At 35.2% G+C, this 22,171-nt stretch overlaps 1 protein-coding gene across 2 annotated transcripts in view; it reads right to left on the reverse strand.

Moving 5' to 3' along the window:
• Positions 1 to 465: 465 nt before the first annotated feature.
• Gnai1 (G protein subunit alpha i1) overlaps positions 466 to 22,171 on the reverse strand; it is a 65,964-nt gene continuing 44,258 nt past the window's right edge. For both annotated transcript variants that reach the window (XM_090332905.1, XM_090332906.1), the window contains exons 4-8: positions 17,546 to 17,703; positions 16,448 to 16,576; positions 6,510 to 6,639; positions 5,493 to 5,646; positions 466 to 2,440 (exon numbers count right to left, since the gene is read on the reverse strand). In XM_090332905.1, coding sequence (XP_090189031.1) covers positions 2,250 to 2,440; positions 5,493 to 5,646; positions 6,510 to 6,639; positions 16,448 to 16,576; positions 17,546 to 17,703 — 762 coding nt within the window. In that variant the 3' untranslated portion in view covers positions 466 to 2,249. The remainder of the gene's footprint in view (positions 2,441 to 5,492; positions 5,647 to 6,509; positions 6,640 to 16,447; positions 16,577 to 17,545; positions 17,704 to 22,171) is intronic.

Below are 22,171 nucleotides of genomic sequence, written 5' to 3' on the forward strand. Positions count from 1 at the left end.
GAGCAAAAGCACTGTTATGCAGCAGAGAGATTAAGAGAAAGATAGTACAGTTCCATAAACTCCACATGGCCCCATCTCCCGAAGACTCCGCCTCGCAACAATACCACCACATCTCTAACACAGGGACCTTTGAGAGACAGACATTCAACAACCAAACCATAGCCATTATTACAATGGCAAAGTTAAAAGAGATTTGGTTGCTGGGAGAATGATGGATGAATTTGGTTTGAAGCATATTGTGCTGGAGTGGAATGAGTTCTTGTACTGGAAAGGGAGATAGGCAACATGATTGAAAATGTGGACTCATATTTTAGGCAAGAAGGGCAGGAGATAATCCAGGTAAGGAAACCTCGAGTTTTTGAAACAGATGTAAGTGTAAAACAACAGATCACTGTGGAAGAAGACACGAAGATACAATACACTAATACTCAAAATTTGAATGGAAAATGGCTCTGTAAACAGGTTTGTAAAATTTTAAAAATTTAAATTTATTAGGACTTTTTAGTAACACAATTACACATAATAGAGTTGAGAAATTCATCAATGATGGTCACAAATATGTGCTTCTTGTGGCTTTTAAACCTTATTTCTCATCATTCCAATTTATGCATAATAGTTAAATTTCATACACAGTGACACAATGTGGATCTTACAGGTCTTCCATCAGAAAAATGAACGAAAACATATCTTTCATGAAAGGCACATGAAATATCTAAACTAACATTTAAGGAATTTTGATAACTTGGAACGTCTTTACCTTACAAGGAAACAAATCCCTCAAATGAAACAGATGTAAAAGCAGTTCATGGTTATCCAGATACACATATAGGCACATACTTCAACAAACATGAAAAAGATAACACATAACCAAACTTAGTCACTACTTACTAGCATAGTTTACCAAGACTGATTTCAGGATGAGTTTTTTTATATATATAAATCAGGAAATGGGCAGGGAATTCTGTTCATTTTGCCCAAACAGGGTCATAGAGACACACTGTAAATAATCAAAAGAAAAATGATTCTACCAAGTTGTAACATCTAGCTGACACATAATACTTACTAGAGCATACACCTAATCACTGGTTTTGTTAAACATTTTTACTCATTTTCTAAATGCAATTGTCCACATAATTCTCAGGAACAATAGCATAATTTTAAAGAAATATATTTTTAAGCAAGTGGAGTAAGTTTACCTAGAGTAAAAAGTAATGTGACAGTGTAAAACTTATTACATACATGAATTTAAAGCTTTAGTAATACCTCATAATCTTCCAAATAAGGAACTCTCATATGTTTGAAGTACTAAGTGATTTCCCAAAGGAAATACACAAATGGATATCTCAAAATTCATTATGATAAAAAAGGTTTTGCCCCCAAAAATTCTCTCAATGTTCACCTAAAACTAAATAAAAATGCGATGAAAGTGTATAAAATGAATCAGGCATTACCTTTATGGCAATGCATGAACACCATCCAGATATTAAAATACAAAGTGAAAACAACCAACTAAATAAAAATCAAATACTGGTGGTCTAAATTAGTATGTTCTCAAAAAATTGCAATGTTCATTTCTCTAACCTAGCATGTACTTGCTAAAGAAAAAAAATAACCATTAAAATGCTCATAGGGCTTAAATAATTGATCTAAAGATAATATACTCATCCTCTTTAAGAACATTTCCATAAACACATTAAATTTAAAGAACAAATCATGTTATTAAAATAGTTTGTGCAATGTTTGTACAAATAACATTTTTATGAATACAAGTATACATACAGGCTATGACATTTCCTAATATTAATTACTACACCTAAAAATGTACAGAACAGGAACATAAATAAAGCTGTTTTAAACTGGCAAACTCGGTAATCATTTGTCATTCGGTACAAGGTACTTAATATTTATGTTATTTCCAAAGCCATCACACATTTAGAATTAAAGTTGCCACCCCTAAAAGTCATATGGAAAATTAAAGTTATAAATACATTATACATACATTTGCATATTTACACTTACACAGAAATCATCAATACACTAGAGCCCAGTTTTAACACCGACCTTCAATATGGGACCATTTTTATGAATCATTAAAAAGACCCCTGCATTTTCAGTTAAACATACAAAACAGAACAACTTTGGTCAAGTTCAGATGTATTTTCTGTGTCACTGCAAGACTTTAGTCTAGAGAGATCCATATATAAGTACTCATTTGGTTTGAAAATGGGTTTCATTACTATCCGCAAAACTTAGAAGAGACCACAATCTTTTAGATTATTTTTTATGATGACATCTGTTACAGCATCGAAGACAAACTGCACATTCTTTGTATCTGTGGCACATGTGAAGTGGGTGTATATTTCCTTTGTGTCCTTTCTTTTATTGAGGTCTTCAAACTGATATAGGATATATGCTGCTGCCTCTTCATAGGTGTTGGAGCCTGGGATGAGAAGAGGAAAGACAAAATGAGAAAAGTTACAGATAGGTATACCACAAAGATGGACCTTGACATGCCAAGGTCAGCTCTTCTCACACAGTGCTACCTGAACTGAATTCCTGTACACTCCCTTCCAGGATACAATAATTTCTTCTCAATGAAACACACTCTATGTTTAAGAAATGGATATGTCTCTAAAATTTAAAAAGAAAACTGAATTTTATTTATGGAATTCTATGCTTGCCATGGTCGTTGTTCCTGTATAAACCTCCAAGTGTTACATTTTGTTCTTTTTTTTTAATTTTTATCGTCAGAGTAATGTATAGAGGGGTTGCACTTACATTCGTGAGGCAGTAGGGGCATTACTTCTCACATATTGATACCCCTTCTCATGTTTTTTGTCCTCACTTTCCTTTCCCATCCCCCCACTCTTCTTGTTTTCCCCCCTTCCCTTTCCTATTTCCAATAAACACATAATATATATATAATATAGTAGGTAATAAAATCAGATACAGTAACAATTCCATATTAATCCCTAAGGGCAGAAAAGAGAAGCACAATATAGTTCATTAAGAACAATCACACAAGATAAAGCTCTGATTTCCATATCCTAGAGTTCCTTTCATTTAGTCTTATCCTATATGAAGTTGTGGTGCTGTGGCTCAAGTGGTAGAGCTCTACCTTTGAGATAAACCTAAGGACAGTGCTCAGGTCCTGAGTTCAAGGCCCAGGACTGGCAAAAATAAAATATGTGTTGGGAACTAGTTTCTAGTAACTCACTCCTGTAATCCTAGCTACTCTGGAGGCTGAGATCTGGAGGATTCTGATTTGAAGCTAGCTTATTAGGTAGGAAAAATCATGAGACTCCCTTTCCAAAATAACCAGCCAACATCTGGGCTGACAGAGTGGTTTAACTGGTAGGGCATCAACAGGAAAGTAAGATGATCCATAATGAGGCTCTGAGTTATATTCTAGTATTCTCTGCCTCTAATTCTATCAATAAATGTGTACATGTATGTATGTATATCTGTATAGATTTTAGAAATAACCTTCTCTCATTTGTTATCTATCTGTAGATAGGTAGATAGATATAGTTACAAACACATACATTTTTTAGGAAGCTAATAAATTAGTAGGCCCCAAGAGCTACTAGACATATGAATGAAAAAATGAATACAATCCTCTATCTAATTTTCTGTCTTAAAAGAAAACAATAGCAAAGTGTGTGGAGGGGTGTGTGTGTGCATAGTATTTTCTAACATGTGATGAAACTCTCCAGAATAAAGGTCAGTATAAATGAAAATACAATTGACAACAGACAACTGAAAATATAAAACAATCAAAAGACAAAGAGGGAAAGCTTTGAGGAATAAACACAGCATTCAGTTTGTTTCAGTTTGGGGGTTCTAAAAGTGTATCAAGGTCATCCAGCAGTGGCCTAAGCTTCTAAAGAGGAACTCAGTGAGAATCAGTTTCACTATGAGAGGACAGAATATCTCAAGGTAAAAAGAGTGTGATAGGATTCAGTGAAATGAAAATACATAGCAAAAGGAGGAACTGTACAGTAGCAGTGGTAGGGGTTAATCCAAGAGAAGGTTTTGGGGTTCCACAGCTTTGGTAGAGGCACAGATATCACTTTTGGATATAGTGATATAATTAATATCTTCAGTATGCTGTGGCTCATACCCATAATCCCTGATACTAAAGAAGCTGAAATGGGAAGGATGGTAACTCTAGGCCAGCCTAAGGTAAAAGTCTATGATGTCCCCATCTTAACAAAACAAGTGGGGTATGGCTGTAGGTTCTATATTCACACTGCTGTGGAAGAATATGGGCAGGAAGATGATAGTTTAAGGCTGGACTGGGCCAAAGCACACAAGACCCTATCTGAAAATTAACCTGAAACACAAGGACCTGGAGGCATGTCTCACATTGCAGAGTTCTTGAGTAAGAACAGCAAGATATCAAGTTCAAATTCTAGTGACAGCAAAAAAAAAAAAACAACAAAAAAAAACATGGTACAAGTCAGCCAGCAGAATGGACTGAAATGCTGTTTATCATGACACAAATTGTGAGGCACAGTCTTGGAACAGGTTTTTCTTTTTTAAACAGGAAGGATGGGATAAGGATAAGTAAATTCTCTTTAGAATATTTAGATTTGGAAGTTATACAAACTAGTGGTATTCATATGTCCTTAAAAAAGAGGCACAGACTTTTCTTCACTAAAATAAAACCTTATTCAGAAACCTAATGCGTAAAACAGATGAAAGCTGAGTCACTGTGCTGAAAGACTGTGTGTGTGTGTGTGTGTGTGTGTGTGTGTGTGTGTGTGTGTAGTACTTCTGTTCCCAATACTCATTTTCAATAGCAGCCTGGGATAGAGGAAGGTGCTTGAAAGAACTGAGTGGATATAGCCCAATTCCTGAGTTTACAGATGTGGTATGGAAACCTGGACAAATCAACTGCTTTGTTCAAGATCAAGGAGCTAGTTTGTTTTTCTCACTGCAGTATACTTTCCATAGTACGAAAAGAAAAGCATTTTGAAGGCTCATTTCAAAGATCAGATTTCTTCTAAATCCTTTCCCAACACTTAGAGGAGAATTGGCTGTCTCACAATTCCTCCTTCTCTTTTCCCCTTACATTAGTGTTCACACACATTCTATGTGGTTAACATGTTGCACTGCTTCTGTTTGTCTTCTGTTTACTAGTATAGGTCTGTCTCTAAGATTAGACAGCCAGGAGAGAAATGTCTTATTTGGCAATGCACCACCAGACACCTAACACAGAATATGCTCATTGGATGAATTTATGAAGTCTTAGCATCATCACTGTAAGTGCTATAAGTAGCTTTTTCATAAAATGACCATGATATTTTCAGTAATCTCATCTGTGTCTTAAAGAACTATCTGTGCTCAAATCCAATTGGATAAGTACTCTCCCTTCACAGTGTAAGAATTCCTAACGCCAAAGATTGAAACAAACAATCTGGCTTCAGAGAATGTTTCTCTTGGAAATATATGGTTTCATAAGTTATTCAAAAGAGGTAAAAAAATACCTGTGTATTCTGGGTAGCATATAGTGAGAGGGCTCTTTTTTATTTTTTCTTCAAAGAGGTCTTTCTTGTTTAGAAAAAGTATAATGGATGTATCTGTAAACCATTTGTTGTTACATATGCTGTCAAACAATTTCATGCTTTCGTGCATTCGATTCTGTAACAGAAAATAAAACAAGTTTTTATTTAATGGCAATGACTTCAAGAAGGTAGAATGTGTTGAAATACAAATAATATTCAGAAGGATGACCTCAATGTTATCTTTATGAATTCCCATTGTTTTTCTAATTAACTCCATGTTTAGTCTGTAAAATGTTTTACCTTCTGTGAAAAAAAAGTTAAGCAGGGTCTTACATATAAATAATCTGAACAAGCTGAACTCAGTGATTCCAATTCTCTAAATATTAGGGGAGCCACTTCCAATTCCTATTTATTACAATTTCACTAACTGTGTTCACAAAGAGCCCTGCCATATTTTATAGCTCTGAAATCCATACATGTTGTATTATTATATCTAATGCACTGCAATTATAGATACTTGATTTTAAAAATACATATTGACATTTCTACCTCTTTTTCTTTCAATTAAAAATTAATTGCAAATACAGGAGCTTTAAATTTGTATTTAAAATCAATAGCACCCTGAGATAAATCTGAAAATGACGTGAAAGTAGATACCAAACATTTACTATGCAGGAAGAATTAACAAGTGAAGAGAAAGGAGCCTTGGACTACTGCAGAACTAACTTGATATTCATTCAGCATGTAAGGATCAGATAGAGAAAATTTTCAGTTAAGTATGTAGGGCTGGAATCTCAGTCTTTTCTTCAAGATGTGTGTACTTTTTCAAGCATACTTCTCTTTCATAACACATACAGAAAAGCTGAAGAAAAGAGCATGAACTTTCAAATAATTCAGCCATAAGCAAGAATTGCTCAAAAACTTTTCTCAGAATAGTTCTTGGCAGCATCCCCAAGTCTTCATCTTTCATGCTCAACCCTTCGAAGTGGTTCTACTTGCCATTTCTTCATCTTCGGCTAGAACTAAGTCATAGTCACTCAGTGCCACACAGAAGATGATTGCAGTCACCCCCTCAAAACAGTGGATCCACTTCTTCCGCTCAGACCTCTGACCTCCCACATCAAACATCCTGTAAGCACAAAAACCATGAGTTGACATGATACCAAATATTTAAAAGCCCTAAGTTCCATCATGTTGACAAAAAAAAATGCATTCCAAGAACTGGGAGAAGGAGATGGGAAGATAGGAGGCAAGGAGGCAAGGCTTTAGTGGGAAGAGAATAATGCCACTAACTGATTCTCAAAAGAAGAAGAAAAAAACTATTTTGTTTTCTTTTAATTGCAAGGAGGGCATCTATAATATAATAACAAAGTTACTCTAGAAATAAGTCAGGCATGAATATATACTAACAGAACATTAAAGCAAACTTAAATTAATGGACTGTACTACTTGTAAACACCGAGAGTCATAGGAAGCCTGAGGAATGCAGGGATCACAGAGAACATACTCAATTTGCCAGTTATGGAACATTACAAGCGAAGGACATGTCTGCCCTTCTCTTACTCCTATTGAGAAATGAGATTTCTCAGAGCCAATAAGAAAGACTTTGAAGTAAAGGAGACACAATCTCAGGTAATGTAATGCAGTGGAAGCAAGTGAAGTCCAGAAAAGGGGCAAAGAGATTTGCTTAGATCAAGTAAAACTATGGAACTGTGGGAAAAAAGAAATTGAAATATGGTAGTCACACTGAAGTTTTGAAATTTGGAATAAAAAATACCTTCATTTAATAGACAATAATGAATGTTAGTAGGCAGTGGGTAATACACTCTAACAGCAGAGTGGCAATGGCCTTTTCCTTTGTCTCTTGGCAAGAGTTTATAAAGTTAAGCAAAAGTTTAAATTTGCATAGACTACATTATGCAACCTAGAAATAACCACTTACATAATAGAAACATGTGAAACTGGCACATTTCAAAGGCTTCATTTATCTAAAGGGGCACTAATTAAAAAAGTCCCTATTTAATTTTTCCCTATAGAGCAGTATTGGCCTATAAACAAACCGTGAGTACATCTCCTAGGATTGGCTACTTCTGTCACCATTTAAGCAACTTTTATTTTGATGTTGCCAGAAACTGCTCACTAAAGTTTGCTATAATAAAGAAATGATTCCACCACACAATATCAAAATTAGAAGATATGAAAAAGGATAGAATACAAAATAAGCAAGGCAGAAAATACAATAAAGATAAAACAACCAAAATAAAAAATAAATAGGCTTCTCATATAATGAATGATTGTTGTTCTTAAGGTACTATGTTATCTCTCATCTCTTTTGCTGTCCCTTGGTTATCTCATATTGTTACAGTATCTCACTTTGTTACCTGATATATCAGATATATTTGTATTTGGTTATTTGAAATTGGATAGGGAAGGGGGGAAAACAAGATGAGGGGTGGGGGTGGGGGGAGGGAAAGGGGGACCAAGACATGTGAAAGGGTATCAATGTATGGGAATTAATGCACCAGCTATCTGGCAAATAAAATGTAACCCTTCTATTAATTACAATAAAAATATATGAAAATAAATAAATAAATAAATAAATAGGCTTCTAACAGTAGCCATTTTTAAAATTGCCTAGGAATATAGCTTGACAGTAACTTTACAACAGATAACCTAACTAACTGAATGTTTCATGTGTATGCCTTCTCAATACCATCCCAAGCCACATCATCCTACAGTTTCTGAGATGGTTACTTCTCCAGCATGTCAACTCAATTATTCATTGATATACATACTAAATGCTTCTGTTTATTGATGTGATTAATACCTACAACAGGCCTACTTTAAATAAATAAAGAAGATTCTTTTTCTCTAAGGAAAATATATGGAGATTTCTCAAGGGCAAATGAAAGTCTTACTCAAGAATGTGCCAAAGTATGAAGACTTGTTGTATCAACTTCAGAACTACCAGCTTCTGCAGTCCTATAAGTCAGTTTCTTCAAATAACATAGCCCTATTGTTCTTTTTCTCAGGAGAATACTGAGTTTTACAGTTGATAATACCAAGAGACAATTGTTCTTGTAACAAATATCTAAAATTACAATTTTTTTTAGCTTTGGAATAAGTCAAAAGTAGTAACTGGAAGAATCTCAAAGTACTTTACAGGAAAAAAAAGTCTACATTATCTTGTAAAGAAAAGTTTAGTAGACATATAAGTATTAAAGTTGCTTCTGGTACAAGCTCAGATAATAGAGGATATTGGGAAAATTTTTACGTTTTTAGAGGAAATATTACATAACATTTTGGTCATTCTGATAATATATCTGTATATGTATACACCTATATACCCATATCTCTAGATATATAAATACTCACATAATATATATATACATTTACATACATATACATATAGAATTGTAGAGAATTTACACTTAAAGATACTTTCAATTAGGTCACAAGGAAACACAAAACAGGTTATTATGCACTACAGGAAAGGCAATGTTTGTTATAAGTCACAAACTGATGGCTAAATTACCTTCTACTGCTGGGTAGAAGATAGAATTTACAGAAATAAGCTTACTTAGTTGAAGAAATTTGCAAGCAATGTGCATGTCATTAAGCTTATAGTAAAATTAGAGGAATGAACTCCTAAGCCACTCACTCTCACCCCACCCCCGCATGAAATAACAACATATGAAAATGCAGATACTAGAGGGATACAAACACAAGCCAAAGAATGCTACAAATTGACAGCTACCACCAAAACCTAGGAGTGACGAGGAAGAATCTCCTTCAGACCTGTCAGAAGGAGCCCTACTTCGCTGACATTTGGATTCCATTTCCTAACCTCCACAAGGGTGAGAGGAGAAATTTCTACCATTTCTGTGGTGATTCTTTTCTTATACTCTTTTTTTTTATATTTCTCACTATAGTCTACTTTCCTCCATAACAATTACCATCTTCTAAACATTAAACTCTGACTTAGCTCCTTTCCAACTGTTCTCCAAGAGGGTAAAGACAATGGCCTTGTCTCTTTATGACCCTAACAATGGAGAAAACAAACTACTTAAGGAACTCATGCTTGCGAGGCAGTCAGTCTGCCATTCAAGGCATACTGCAATTCATTATTTTTTTCATTATAATAAATTCTTAATTGTCTCATTTTGAATTTGCTAATACAATCAGAAATTAAAGATGTAAAAAATATATTGTACAGCCAGGTGTAGTGGCTCATGCCTGTAATTCTAGCTACTCAGGAGGTTGAGAATCTGAGAATCATGGTTCAAAGCCAGCCTGGATGCTAAAGTACATGAGACTCTTATCTCCAATTAACCACCAGAAGACTGGAAGTGGTGCTGTGGAGATATATATCTCACAGTTAAAAATCAAAGAATGATGACATAAAATGCACAGGGGATACAAAGTACAGGGCATATTCAAGGAGCCCCCCCATGGAATAATTCTAAATGCATTTCTACTCTCATTTAGGCTCATTAATGTATAAAATGCCAAGCAGGAGCTACAGTGTTAGCAAAGGTAGTGATTTAAGAAGCACAAGTCCAAAACGAGGCAATTCATTTGAAATTCTAGACAAAATTGAGGTTAACTTTTATGCCAGCCCTCAGAAAACAGTAACTAAAATACATTCCATTACATTGTACTTTACTTAAGGAGTCAAAATGTAGCGAGTTGGATAAACCTGTTTCCTAGAATGATAGATCAATCAAATTCACTAAATCCTAAGACTTGCTTGATGTTAAAATGACAACTCTGAAATAAAATCTAGTGATGCTTAGCTACATTTTCAGACTGTAAATACATTCTATAAGTAATATTTTAGGAGTACAAGGAACCAAATTAGAAGCGATTTCATATAGAGCTAAGTAATTGCTTTAAGTACCAAACAATTGATTTAACACAAGTCACTGCCATCTGTCACTATATATATAGTCTTAAATAGGCAATAAATTACTCTATTACTGAGAATCCAATGAAGGGCAAGACTGTCAGGAATCCTAACAGAATTTTCATAGCTTTTTAATAGGGGAATGCAAACCCAGAATCCTTACATGCTAATTTCCTTACTACGTATTTCCTCCTCAGTCTACAGTGGAATATAACATTACCAAAATAAAAAAGGTTTTCTTCAGAATATTGAAAAATTAAGTAAACATTTAAAAAATTAAGTAAACCAGGCCCTACCCCTGGGCCTGGGTGTTATCCATGAGCTTTCAGCTCAAGGCTACAGTTCTACACTTGAGCCAAGTCCCACTACCCATTTTCTAGAGATTAATTGGAGATAAGAGTCTCAGGTCCTTTTGAGCCCCGGCTGGCTTTGAACCTTGATCCTCAGATCTCAACCTTCTGAGTAGCTAGGATTACAGGTGTGAGCCACTGCGCCTGGATTTACATACATTTTTATATCTTAAAAACTACACAAGCTGGAATGATTAATTGGCTTCAGTTCTTGTTTTGAATTCTCAGTGTTTCTAGTACTAGATTGGGAATTTTCTGCTTTCTGTTTTATGAATAAGAGCATTTAATGAAATCCTACTTTGGAAAACATTTTAAAAAGTTTTTGAGAATTTCTTTGTAGGATTTAAGCGAAGCTAAAAGTGTATTATAATGCTAACCTCAAATAACCTCTAATTCAGATGCTCTTAGAAATTCTTTTATTATCATTATCACTTAGAGAAATAGAAATACCTGAAATAAAATATAGCCCATAATTCATGTTAAGATATTATTTGGAATGATTATCTTGAATCCTAACAATTTAAATCATAATAAAAAGTGATAGAGTTTTTATAAAATGAAGGGTTAGTTCATTTAAAATTTGAATGCAGAAAAAAAAACAAAGAATTTGGGTTGAAGATGGAACTGGTATCTGAACTTAAGGCCTTTTTGCTTCCTAGGCAAGTATTCTACTACCTAAGCTACTTCTCAGAAGAAAATTCCTACCTGCTGTGATGCATCTATAATTTTAGTTCTAAGGAGGCTGAGGCAATAGTATCCAGAGTTCAAGGCCCATAGAGCAAGAGTTTTTCTCAAAACAAACCAACAAGTTTGAATTACAGAAACACAAAATTCGACTGAATATCATATGAAAAAAATAACACATCAGAGGGAGGTAAAAATGATTTATCCAATCTCACATGGTATTGAAACAATAAGACCTTAGAAAATATGGAGTATGAGCATCACAAGCATTTTCATAAGGTATAAAATAAATCTACTTTTTTCTTAATTCAATTTTCAGTAGGTCCAGACACCTGGAGTATGCTAAGTGTCAATCAATCTATCTGCACAGGTTTATGGTTGGATCTGCCTGCACCTGCAGTTTCCCTTAAAAGAAACCTTAATCATGCTGGCTTAAAAAACAAAGCATAAAGAAAAGCCCTGAATGTGAAAGCAAGAAAAAGAAAACATTGTACATATATGACACATTTATGTGTAGGATATTTTCTCTTTTTATTTCTGATAATGTATTTTAACTAAAACGTATACATTGTAGGGAATGTGCAGGCTTAAATATGAGGAATGAAAACACATATAATTGAGGCAAATAAGTCAGACATTGCATCTTATGGGAAATCGCACACAGCTCAGGCTCTTTGTGTTCAGTGTCCCTTTTTAACTGGTTTATAAAAATGTGACTTACTGATGTTTTCTTGTGTGTGTAGGGGAGGAGGGAATATTTGGTTTGAACTAGGCCTTACAATCTGGCTTGGCTTCTTTACTCAAGGATGGTATTCTACGACATGAACCACTTCTGGTTTTACTGGAGATAAGTCTCTTGGATTTGTTTGATCAGGCTGGAGTAAAAACAAGATGTTCAGATGTTAGCTCCTTGTATCACTAGAATTACAAGGTGTAAGCTGCTGGCTTCCACAATGACTGATACTTTTTAAAGTATCTAAATTATCTGGGAACTGGTGGCCCATGCCTGTAATCCTCCCTACTCAGAAAGAGATCCAAGGATTGATGCTTGAAGCCAGTCCAGGTAGGAAAAGTCCAAAGCTTATCTCTAGGGAACAAAAATCTGGAAGTGATGTAGGGCATTAGCCTTACGTAAAAATGCTAAGAACAGTGCCCAGGCCCTGAGTTCAAGCCCCAGTATCCACAACCCTCCAAAATGTGGCCAGGAGGGATCACTACTACACTGTTAGTGGGAGTGCAAACTCATTCAACCACTATGGAAAGCAGTATGGCAGTTCCTCAAAAGACTAAACATAGACCTCCCTATGACCCAGCAATTCCACTACTTGGCATTTACCCAACCATCCAGAAACAAGGACATACTAAATCCACCAGCACAACAATGTTCATTGCAGCACTATTCACCATAGCAAAGACATGGAACCAGCCTAGATGTCCCTCAGTTGATGAGTGGATCAACAACATGTGGTATTTGTACACAATGCAATTCTATGCTGCTGTCAGAAAGAATGACATTGCCCCATTTGTTAGGAAATGGAAAGACTTAGAAAAAAATCATATTAAGTGAAGTAAGCCAGACTCAAAGGAACTTAGGCTCAATGGTTTCCCTCATTTGTCATAATCAGTAGAAACCTTGGGCTCTACTAGCAGAGATTTGCAATAGAGCAAAACCTTGATACAAAAGGCCATATAGTATGACGCTGAATGAAAGGATCTCTAGGATATAGAAACATAAGCCATATAATGAATGATTGTTGTTCTTTTTTTAATAATTTTTTATTGTAATTAATAAAAGGGTTACATGATATTTGCCAGATAGAAGGTGCATTAATTCACATACATTGATACACTTTCACATGTCTTGGTACCCATCACCCTACCCCCCACCCACCACCCACCCCCATCTTGGTTTTCCCCCCTTCCCTATCAAATTTCAAATAACCAAATACAAATAAATTCAATATATCACATGACAAAGTGAGATACTGTAATAATATGAGATACCCAAGAGACAGATAACATAGTACATTAAGGACAACAATCATTCATTATATGGCTTTTGTTTCAATAACCTGGAGGTCCTTTCAATTAGCTTCATACTATATGGCCTTATATATCAAGATTTTGCTCTATTGCAGATTTCTGCTAGTAGAGCCCAAGGTTTCTACTGGTTATGACAAATGAGGGAAACCATTGAGCCTAAGTTCCTTTGAGTCTGGCTTACTTCACTTAATATGATTTTTTCTAAGTCTTTCCATTTCCTAACAAATGGGTCCATGTCATTTTTTCTGACAGCAGCATAGAATTCCATTGTGTACAAATACCACATCTTGTTGATCCACTTATCAACTGAGGGACATCTAGGTTGGTTCCATATCTTTGCTATGGTGAATAATGCTGCAATGAACATTGTTGTGCTAGTGGATTTAATATGCCCTAGATTTTGGATGGTTGGTTAAATGCCAAGTAGTGGAATTCCTGGGTCATGGGGAGTTCTATGTTTAGCCTTTTGAGGAACTGCCATACTGCTTTCCATAGTGGTTGAACGAATTTGCACTCCCACCAACAGTGTAGTAGTGATCCCTCCTGGCCACATCCCCTCCAGCATCTGTTATTATTTGTTTTCCTGATCCTGGCCATTCTAATTGGAGTGAGGTGGAATCTTAGAGTTGTTTTGATTTGCATTTCTTTTATGACCAGAGATGTTGAGCATTTCTTCATGTGTCTATAGGCCACTTTTGTTTCTTCTTCAGACTCTCTTTAAGTCTTTGGCCCAGTTTTAAATGGGATGGTTGTTACTTTTAGTTTTGGAGTGATTCAATTTTTTGAGTTGTTGATATATTTTAGATATGAGGCCTTTGTCCGTTGTTTGGTTGGTGAAGATCTTCTCCCACTCTGTAGGCTTCCTAATTAATTTACTAGCTATGTCCTTTGCCATACAAAAGCTCTGCAGTTTAATGCAGTCCCACTTATCCAGCCTTTCTCTGATTTGTTGTGATTCTTGGTCCTTATTAAGAAAGTTTCTACCTGTGCCAAGAGGCCTAGTGTATCTCCTATTCCTTCTTGTAAAGTTTTCAGTTTGTCAGCTTTTATCTCCAGGTCTTTGATCCATTTGGAGTTAATTCTAGTGCAGGGTGACAAAGAAAGATCCAACTTTAGTTTTCTGCAGGTGCTTAACCAGTACTGCCAGCACAACTTGTTGAAGAGGCTGTCTTTCTTCCATTCTATTTTTTTGGCTCCCTTGTCAAAGATTAGGTGGCCATGGGTCTGTGGTTTAATATCTGGGTCCTCAGTTCTATTCCATTGGTCTTCAGGCCTGTTCTTGTGCCAGTACCAAGCTGTTTTGATAATTATAGCCCTGTAGTAGAGTCTAAAGTTTGGAATTGAAATTCCTCCAGCGCTGTTCTTTCTGCTAAGAAGTGTTTTTGCTATACGGGGTCTTTTATTATTCCATATGAAATTTTGAATTGCCTCTTCTATTTCTTTAAAGAATGCCATTGGGATATTGATGGGTATTGCGTTGAATTTGTAGATAGCCCTTGGTAAGATTGTCATTTTCACAATGTTGATTCTTCCAATCCAGGAGCATGGGATGTTTTTCCATTTCCTTAGTTCTGCTTTAATTTCTTTTTTTAGGGTTTTAAAGTTTTCATCAAAAAGGTCCTTTACATTCTTAGTTAAGCTAATTCCTAGGTACTTTATTTTCTTTGAGGCTATTGTGAAAGGAGTTTCTTTCCTGATTATTGCCTCATTCCTCTCACTGTTGGCATAAAGGAAGGCAGTTGACTTTTGAGAGTTAATTTTATAGCCTGCTACTCTTCCAAAGTTTTGAATCAGCTCAAGGAGCTTGGGGGTAGAGTCTATAGGATTCTTTAATTACAGAATCATGTCATCTGCAAAGAGGGATAGTTTTACTTCCTCTTTCCCTACTTGGACCCCCTTTATACTTGCTTCTTGCCTTATTGCACTGGCTAGGTACTATGTTATTTCTCATCTCTTTTGCTGTCCCTTGGTTATCTCATATTGTTACAGTATCTCACTTGTTACCTGATATATGGGATATATTTGTATTTGGTTATTTGAAATTAGATAGGGAAGGGGGGAAAACAAGATGAGGGGTGGGGGTGGGGGGAGGGAAATGGGGACCATGACATGTGAAAGGGTATCAATGTATGGGAATTAATGCACCATCTATCTGGCAAATATCATGTAACCCTTCTATTAATTACAATAAAAAAAGGAAAAAAATGAATCTGCATATTAGCATATTAGATGTAGTTGTGTTTAAGTCTACCATTTTGTCTCATTCCTTGAAAATTTGTATTTATTAGAAAAAAGAGAAACATGTTTTTGTAAATTTCAATCTAATAATTTATTGGTTAATTGTGAACTTGGCTTATTAGAAAATGAGGATAAAATGAACTCCAAGATTCTAGCTCTACAGGCTAAAATTCAGTGTTTCTTTCTCGAGACCTTTGAAAGCTCATATTCCACACAATTCAAATACACATTTTCTCATCATGAAACACTGCAAATATCAGCTTGCTAGAAATAAGAATTTTCATGAAAAACTTTTAAAAAATACCCTTTTTGTCAATATTCCCATAAATAACCATATAATGTGTCAGTGTCTCTCTCTTGTTTTCTCCTAACCATACACAGTACTTGTCCCCCAGGTTCCTATGGTACATTAGAGAAGGGTTTTCTGTTTAGACATAAACGGGAAAAAAACACACACACAAAAAAATCCCAAACTACTTTCTCTTAAACCCCTGTAAAAATTAGAGGCAAAAGGCATTTACCTACTTTTATCTCAGAAAAATATGCTTCCTTCAAAGTCCTTCCTTTTGATGTTTTTGGACCCAATTTTTTTGTTACTCAATCATTTAAGCAAAGTTTTCTAACTCCCAAAATGTTCTTATTATAATGCCTTTTACCTCTAATGCAGCAGTATGTTATAAGTATGAATTTGAAAATACTGTTTGAAAGGTACTCACTTAAAGTGAAGTTCTTTGAAAGTGAAATGAGTTTCCACAATTCCTGTAGTTTTCACTCTAGTTCTGAGCACATCTTGTTGAGTTGGAATATAATTGTTTTGTGCTATTCTGTCCAAGTCATTCAGATAGCTGAAGAAAACATCAAAATTACAAGCTAATAATAAGTATAACCAATGAAGTATAACCAATGAAGTAAAACCAAGCCGAAAACATCTGTCAATGCATAAGGTACGCTGAACAAACTAGAAGTTGTTTATATTCTGTGTAATGGTATAAACAACCAATTAAGGCTTTCATTTCATATACTGCCTAGTGAAAGGACAGTGTTTACATTTTTTTTCAGCCACAAATCTTCTGGTGTTGTTAAATTTGTGCAATTTGGGTTTTTTTTTTTTTCCAGTCTTGGGTTGGGCTCAGGGCCTGAGCACTGTCCTTGGACTTTCTCAAGGCTAGAGCTCTACCACTTGAGCTTCAGCACCACTTCTTGCTTTTTTTCTATGTATGTGGTACCGAGAAATCAAACCCGGGTCTTCATGCATGCTTGGCAAGCACTTTAACCACTAGGCCAAACTCGCAGCCCTCAAATTTTTTTTTTCATTGTTGTTTTGTAGATTTTTTGTGAGACAGATATGCACCCCACTGGTATGGAACTCACAATCCTGCCTTAGCCCAGTCTCCCAGCTAGGATTACACATGTTCAAAATGCAGAATGCAAAAGTAACCAATTCAAATAGGTTATCCTTTACCCCTGCTAGCTCCATGTAAATTAGAGGTATACCCAGATTTGCAGTAGATTTCAATTTCAGGGAACTATCCTGGGAACATTCCTATTCTGCATGTTTTAAACAGAGTTTACCAAAGCATGAGTCTCTTGAGACACTACTAAGCACAAAGGCAGTAACAGCTTTGCCAAACACACACACACACACACACACACACACACACACACACGACAGCTTGCAAATAATGCCACCCTTTAATATCCCGAGTTGCATCAAGCATATGTCAGCCAATTTTGCAATAAGATTGACTTGGGGATCTGTTTGACTTGCAAATCATAATTCAAGATAGTTTGGTTCTGAAGTTCTGAATACTTACTAGGCTGCAGAATCATTAAGCTGGTATTCTCGGGACCTGTTGAAGCAGGCTTGTACACCACTGTCTTTCCACAATCTCTTTATAACTCCAGCAAGTTCTGCAGTCATGAAGCCTTCTTCAGCAGCTCCAGCAAGCACAAAGAGTTGGCGGGCATCATCCTGAACATTTAAAAGCCAAATATGCAGAGAGGAAAAGGAAGAGATTAGGGATTAAAAGAAGAAACTACAGAGGGAGAGGTTAGACATAAAACCAATTTGTAAAAGGATAGTTCCATTGTGTATTTTATAGATGTGTCATAGCTTTTCTTTTTCAAAAGCACTGCTTTAAAAACTGCCTAAACCAAAACAATGCACAGGCATTTTATGTATGTTTTATGGCATTAGGAAGCCAGAATGACTAAATTATGGCATATAAAGAGGTTGAAACTAATGATGGTTCTGTTTGAGAAAAAGAATCTATGATTAACTTCCATCCTCAAAATGTATTTTCAATCTAAGAAACACATAATATATACCACTAACCATTATCTAAATGGAAAATGCAAGACAGTATGGAGAATGTAATTAAGTATTGGTTTTCTGACATGCTTTATATATGCAAAATATATTCAAAGAAGGAAGAAGTCAATGTGGAGTTAACAGACTTACAGGATGATCTTAAGATTATTTGAAGAACTTGAAGCATATGCATATTAAACTTATGACAGGAGCAGTTATTTACTAACTCAGGCATACAGAATAAAATAAGCACAGCTTAGGAGTAGACATATTGGTGATATGTTCAGAAGATAACTTGTAAACATTTCTAAATGATTAAGTACTCTGAATAAAATTAATTCAATTTTGCTGTGTGTTGAAGCCCTAACAGTTGGTTATTCTGATTCATAAATGATCAACTACTCTTCATCAGTTCTGCCAGGCAGAAATATGAGTCACTAAAGGCAATTCCAATTTTTAAACATCCATAAAAAAGAAGGTAAAATGAAAATCCAGGTGAAATTAAGTATATCAAACTTTACTTAACCAATATACAAAAATATTACTTGACATGGAATCAATATAATGTGACATTGAATTTGATATTGACAATTTCACATGGAATAAATAGTCTATGAGATAATTCACTATATATGCATATATATATACATATGTAATAAATATATTCATCAAAACTCTAGTTTACACATATAGCACATCTTCATTTGGGTTATAACATTTTAAGTACTCAAAAGGAACTACTTTTTCTTCATAAAACAACTCTATAGCCTCCAGGTGATAACATGGATAGTAGTAGACAGATAGACAGACAGACAGACATTTGGAAGAAGGAAGTAGGGACAGAGGGAGAAATGAAGGAAGGACAGGAAAGCGAAAAGTTGTTCCTTGCACAATCCATTCAGTTAACATAAAGCTACAGGTCTCGTTATCCTGTATCTTTATGCTAACTGAATGGCTAATCCCTAGTTACTGAAATGACATTCTTTCAAAATACAGTTGCCCTTTTGATATCAACTGGCTTTGCATGTATGGGTTTTTCGGATCGAAGATATCTGAGGAAAAATCCATCTAAACTGAAGATGTACAGAATATGTTTTTGTCATTATTCCCTAAATTATACAGAATGACAATTACTTGCATGTCATTTGCATTGTATTAGTGTACATTTAATGTATTTAAAGAATGTGGTAAGGTGTGTTATGTGTAGATCAGATGCAAATGCTATATCAATTTATACAACAGACTTTCAGAATTGAATAGACTTTCAGCATTTTCAGAAGTTTCTATCTGCTGAGTGTTCTGGAGCTAATTCCACATAAATAGCCATAAATTCTTGTAGTAATGGAACATAGTATGATTGAGTGTCTAGAAGAGACGTGGCATTTGGTGACACTGGTGATCTGAATGCACTAGCTGACAATATGAATTCATCTTGTCGCCAATTTCTGAAACGCTTTCTTTTCAGCTGGAACTCATCAGGAAAAATAATTAAGTCTCTCAGCATGAGAACATATTATTCAAGCATATGTTTCCCTTTTTAGTAAATCACAAGAGAAATGCATGCAAGCCAGTAACACGTGCACAACATCCTTAACAAACCCCATATCTCATGTTCATGAGTCCTTTTAGCATCTTTAACACAATTGCAGTAAACAATTATTCAATTCTGCAGATAATTAGCTACTGAACAGAAATTTCCAAGGTTGACTACTTTTCTTAAACTATATCAAATGCAATGTCTCCATTTTAAAAAATGAGCTTTCAAGTGAAGACTAGTAGTCTTCATTACAGGTCATCAAGTCATAGTCTCTTCTTCTAAGAAGAAGCCAAAAACATTTCTGAGGGTGGATTTATAAAGTGTACATTTCATGGTATTCAAAAATGTCTCTTTTTTTTCACATAGAAGTGAGATCATAAGATATTTTTTTCTCCCTCTCTGTGTCTGGCTCATTTCTCTTAACATAATCTCCTCCAGTTCTCCTCTCCAAATTGTCTCCCTGGGGCAAAGAAAGAAGCCCAAAACACACACACACACACACACACACACACACACACACACACACACGCGCGCGCACGCACGCACGCACACACACAGGTAAAATAAAGGGAAAAAATTAACAGTGAGATAAGTAGAGAAGTGACAAGATGAGTATCTCCTATACTTTACAGAATACATTTCTACACATTTTACACAGTCCTACACTGCTTTCCCAAAACTCAGGTTACCCAGATGGAATTCCTAAGGAACTTTAGTAGATTCAACACTTCATACTCAGCTCATAAAGCCAAACTTTGACAATGAAGGGTTGCTTTAGCAAACATGTAAATAGAAAACACCTCCTTCTCTAAAATCTCAATTAATTAAAACTAACAAACAAACAAACATAGCTTTGGGCTGGGAGTGTGGCCTACTGGCAAAGTGCTTGCCTAGCATGCACAAAGCCCTCAGTTTGATTCCTGGGAACCATGCTAACAGAAAAGGCCAGAAGTGATGCTATGGCTTGAGGGTAGAGCAAGAGCCTTGACAAAGCTCAAGGACAGTGTCCAAGCCCCAAATTCAAGCCTCAGGACTGACAAAACAGAAAACAACAACAATAACAAACAAACAAACAAAAACATAACGAGTCAAGAAAACAGGCAATCATTTTTCTCTCTTTCCCATGAGACTATTATTTTTTCAAAATGGGGAATCCTAAAAACAAGTTAATTTTACTAAATTGTAAAGAAAAAAATTTAGCAAACTGCACTAAATGTAGCAAGAATCATAACTTTCATTATATCACAAATTACTGAAATATATATGAAGCACACAACTTTTATGCTTATGAACCTTACAATACATATAATAATATAATCAAGAAATATTGATATTTATGTGTTCAATGTAAATACAATAGAAGTTCTGCCAACAAAGACAGAAACATATGATAAAAAATGAATGACAGGCCAAGAACTGTGGTTCACAACTATAATTTAAGCTATGTAGGAGGCTGAGATCTGAGAATTGTGGTTCAAAGGTAGACCAAGCAGGAAATCCTTGAGACTCTTATATCCAATGACCCACCAAAACAGCCAGAAGTTGAGCTGTGGCTCAAATGATACCCTTGAGCAAATTAGCTCAAGACCTGAGTTCCAGCCCCAGTACTGATACAAAACAAACAAACAACAACAACAAAAAAAACCAATCATGACAAAAAAGTATTCATCCAATGGTGGACATTTCAGTTCTGTCTCCCCATCTGGATAAGCCAAGAATATGGAGATGTGGATATATTCATAAGGTGTTGACTTTGGGACTGATTGCTGGATCATATATTAGGTCTCTTTTCAGTTTCTTTAAGAATCTCTACTGTTTTCCATAATGGAAACCAATTTACATTAAAACCAAGAGTTTACTGGGGTTCCTTTTCTTCTTTTTATTTTTACCCATAGCAAGGTTTGTTACCTTGACTTTTGACAGTCCAAAGATTGTTGTTAAAATAAAATTGCATTAGGGATGTGAATGTATGTATTTTTAGTACTGGCAAAACAAAACAACAACAACAAAAAACACAAGGCCTTGTACATGCTAGGCAAACAATCTACCACAGAACTATACCCACAACCCTATATTAGGAATTTTTGTTAAATAAGACTTTAGCTGCCCTTATCAAAGGAGAAGCCTTATGTGAGATGTTACTTTCTTTATAGTATCCCACAACATCAGGTTACAAGCCTCGAATGTACATAACAAAATTGATTTTAAGAGAGAACTTGAAGTAGTAGAAATTTTAGCTTAATGAAAAAAGTAAAATAGAAAGAGATGACATATACATATTAAACTCATAAAATATTAAGAAATGATCAAAATGATTAGCAGAATATCTAAACTGTACCATAAAAATTAATATATATGGTAGGGTTTTACTTGAGAGTATTTCTTAAGATAAAGTTTTAACCAGCTTTAAAGAGAATAAGAGGCCCAGATATGAATGACAAACTTGAAATAAACAAATTACACAATCAAACAAGGGCGAAATAAAAAGAAAAACAAAGCATTTGAAGACCAGGAAGGCTTTCAATCAAACTAAAAACACATCACTGGGTCAACTAATGAATCACAGGCACAGAGCCTTGATTAATTGGACAG

The sequence above is a fragment of the Megascapheus bottae genome, chromosome 5 (assembly GCF_031878675.1).
Source record: "Megascapheus bottae isolate mThoBot1 chromosome 5, mThoBot2.hap1, whole genome shotgun sequence".
Lineage (NCBI taxonomy): Eukaryota > Metazoa > Chordata > Mammalia > Rodentia > Geomyidae > Megascapheus > Megascapheus bottae.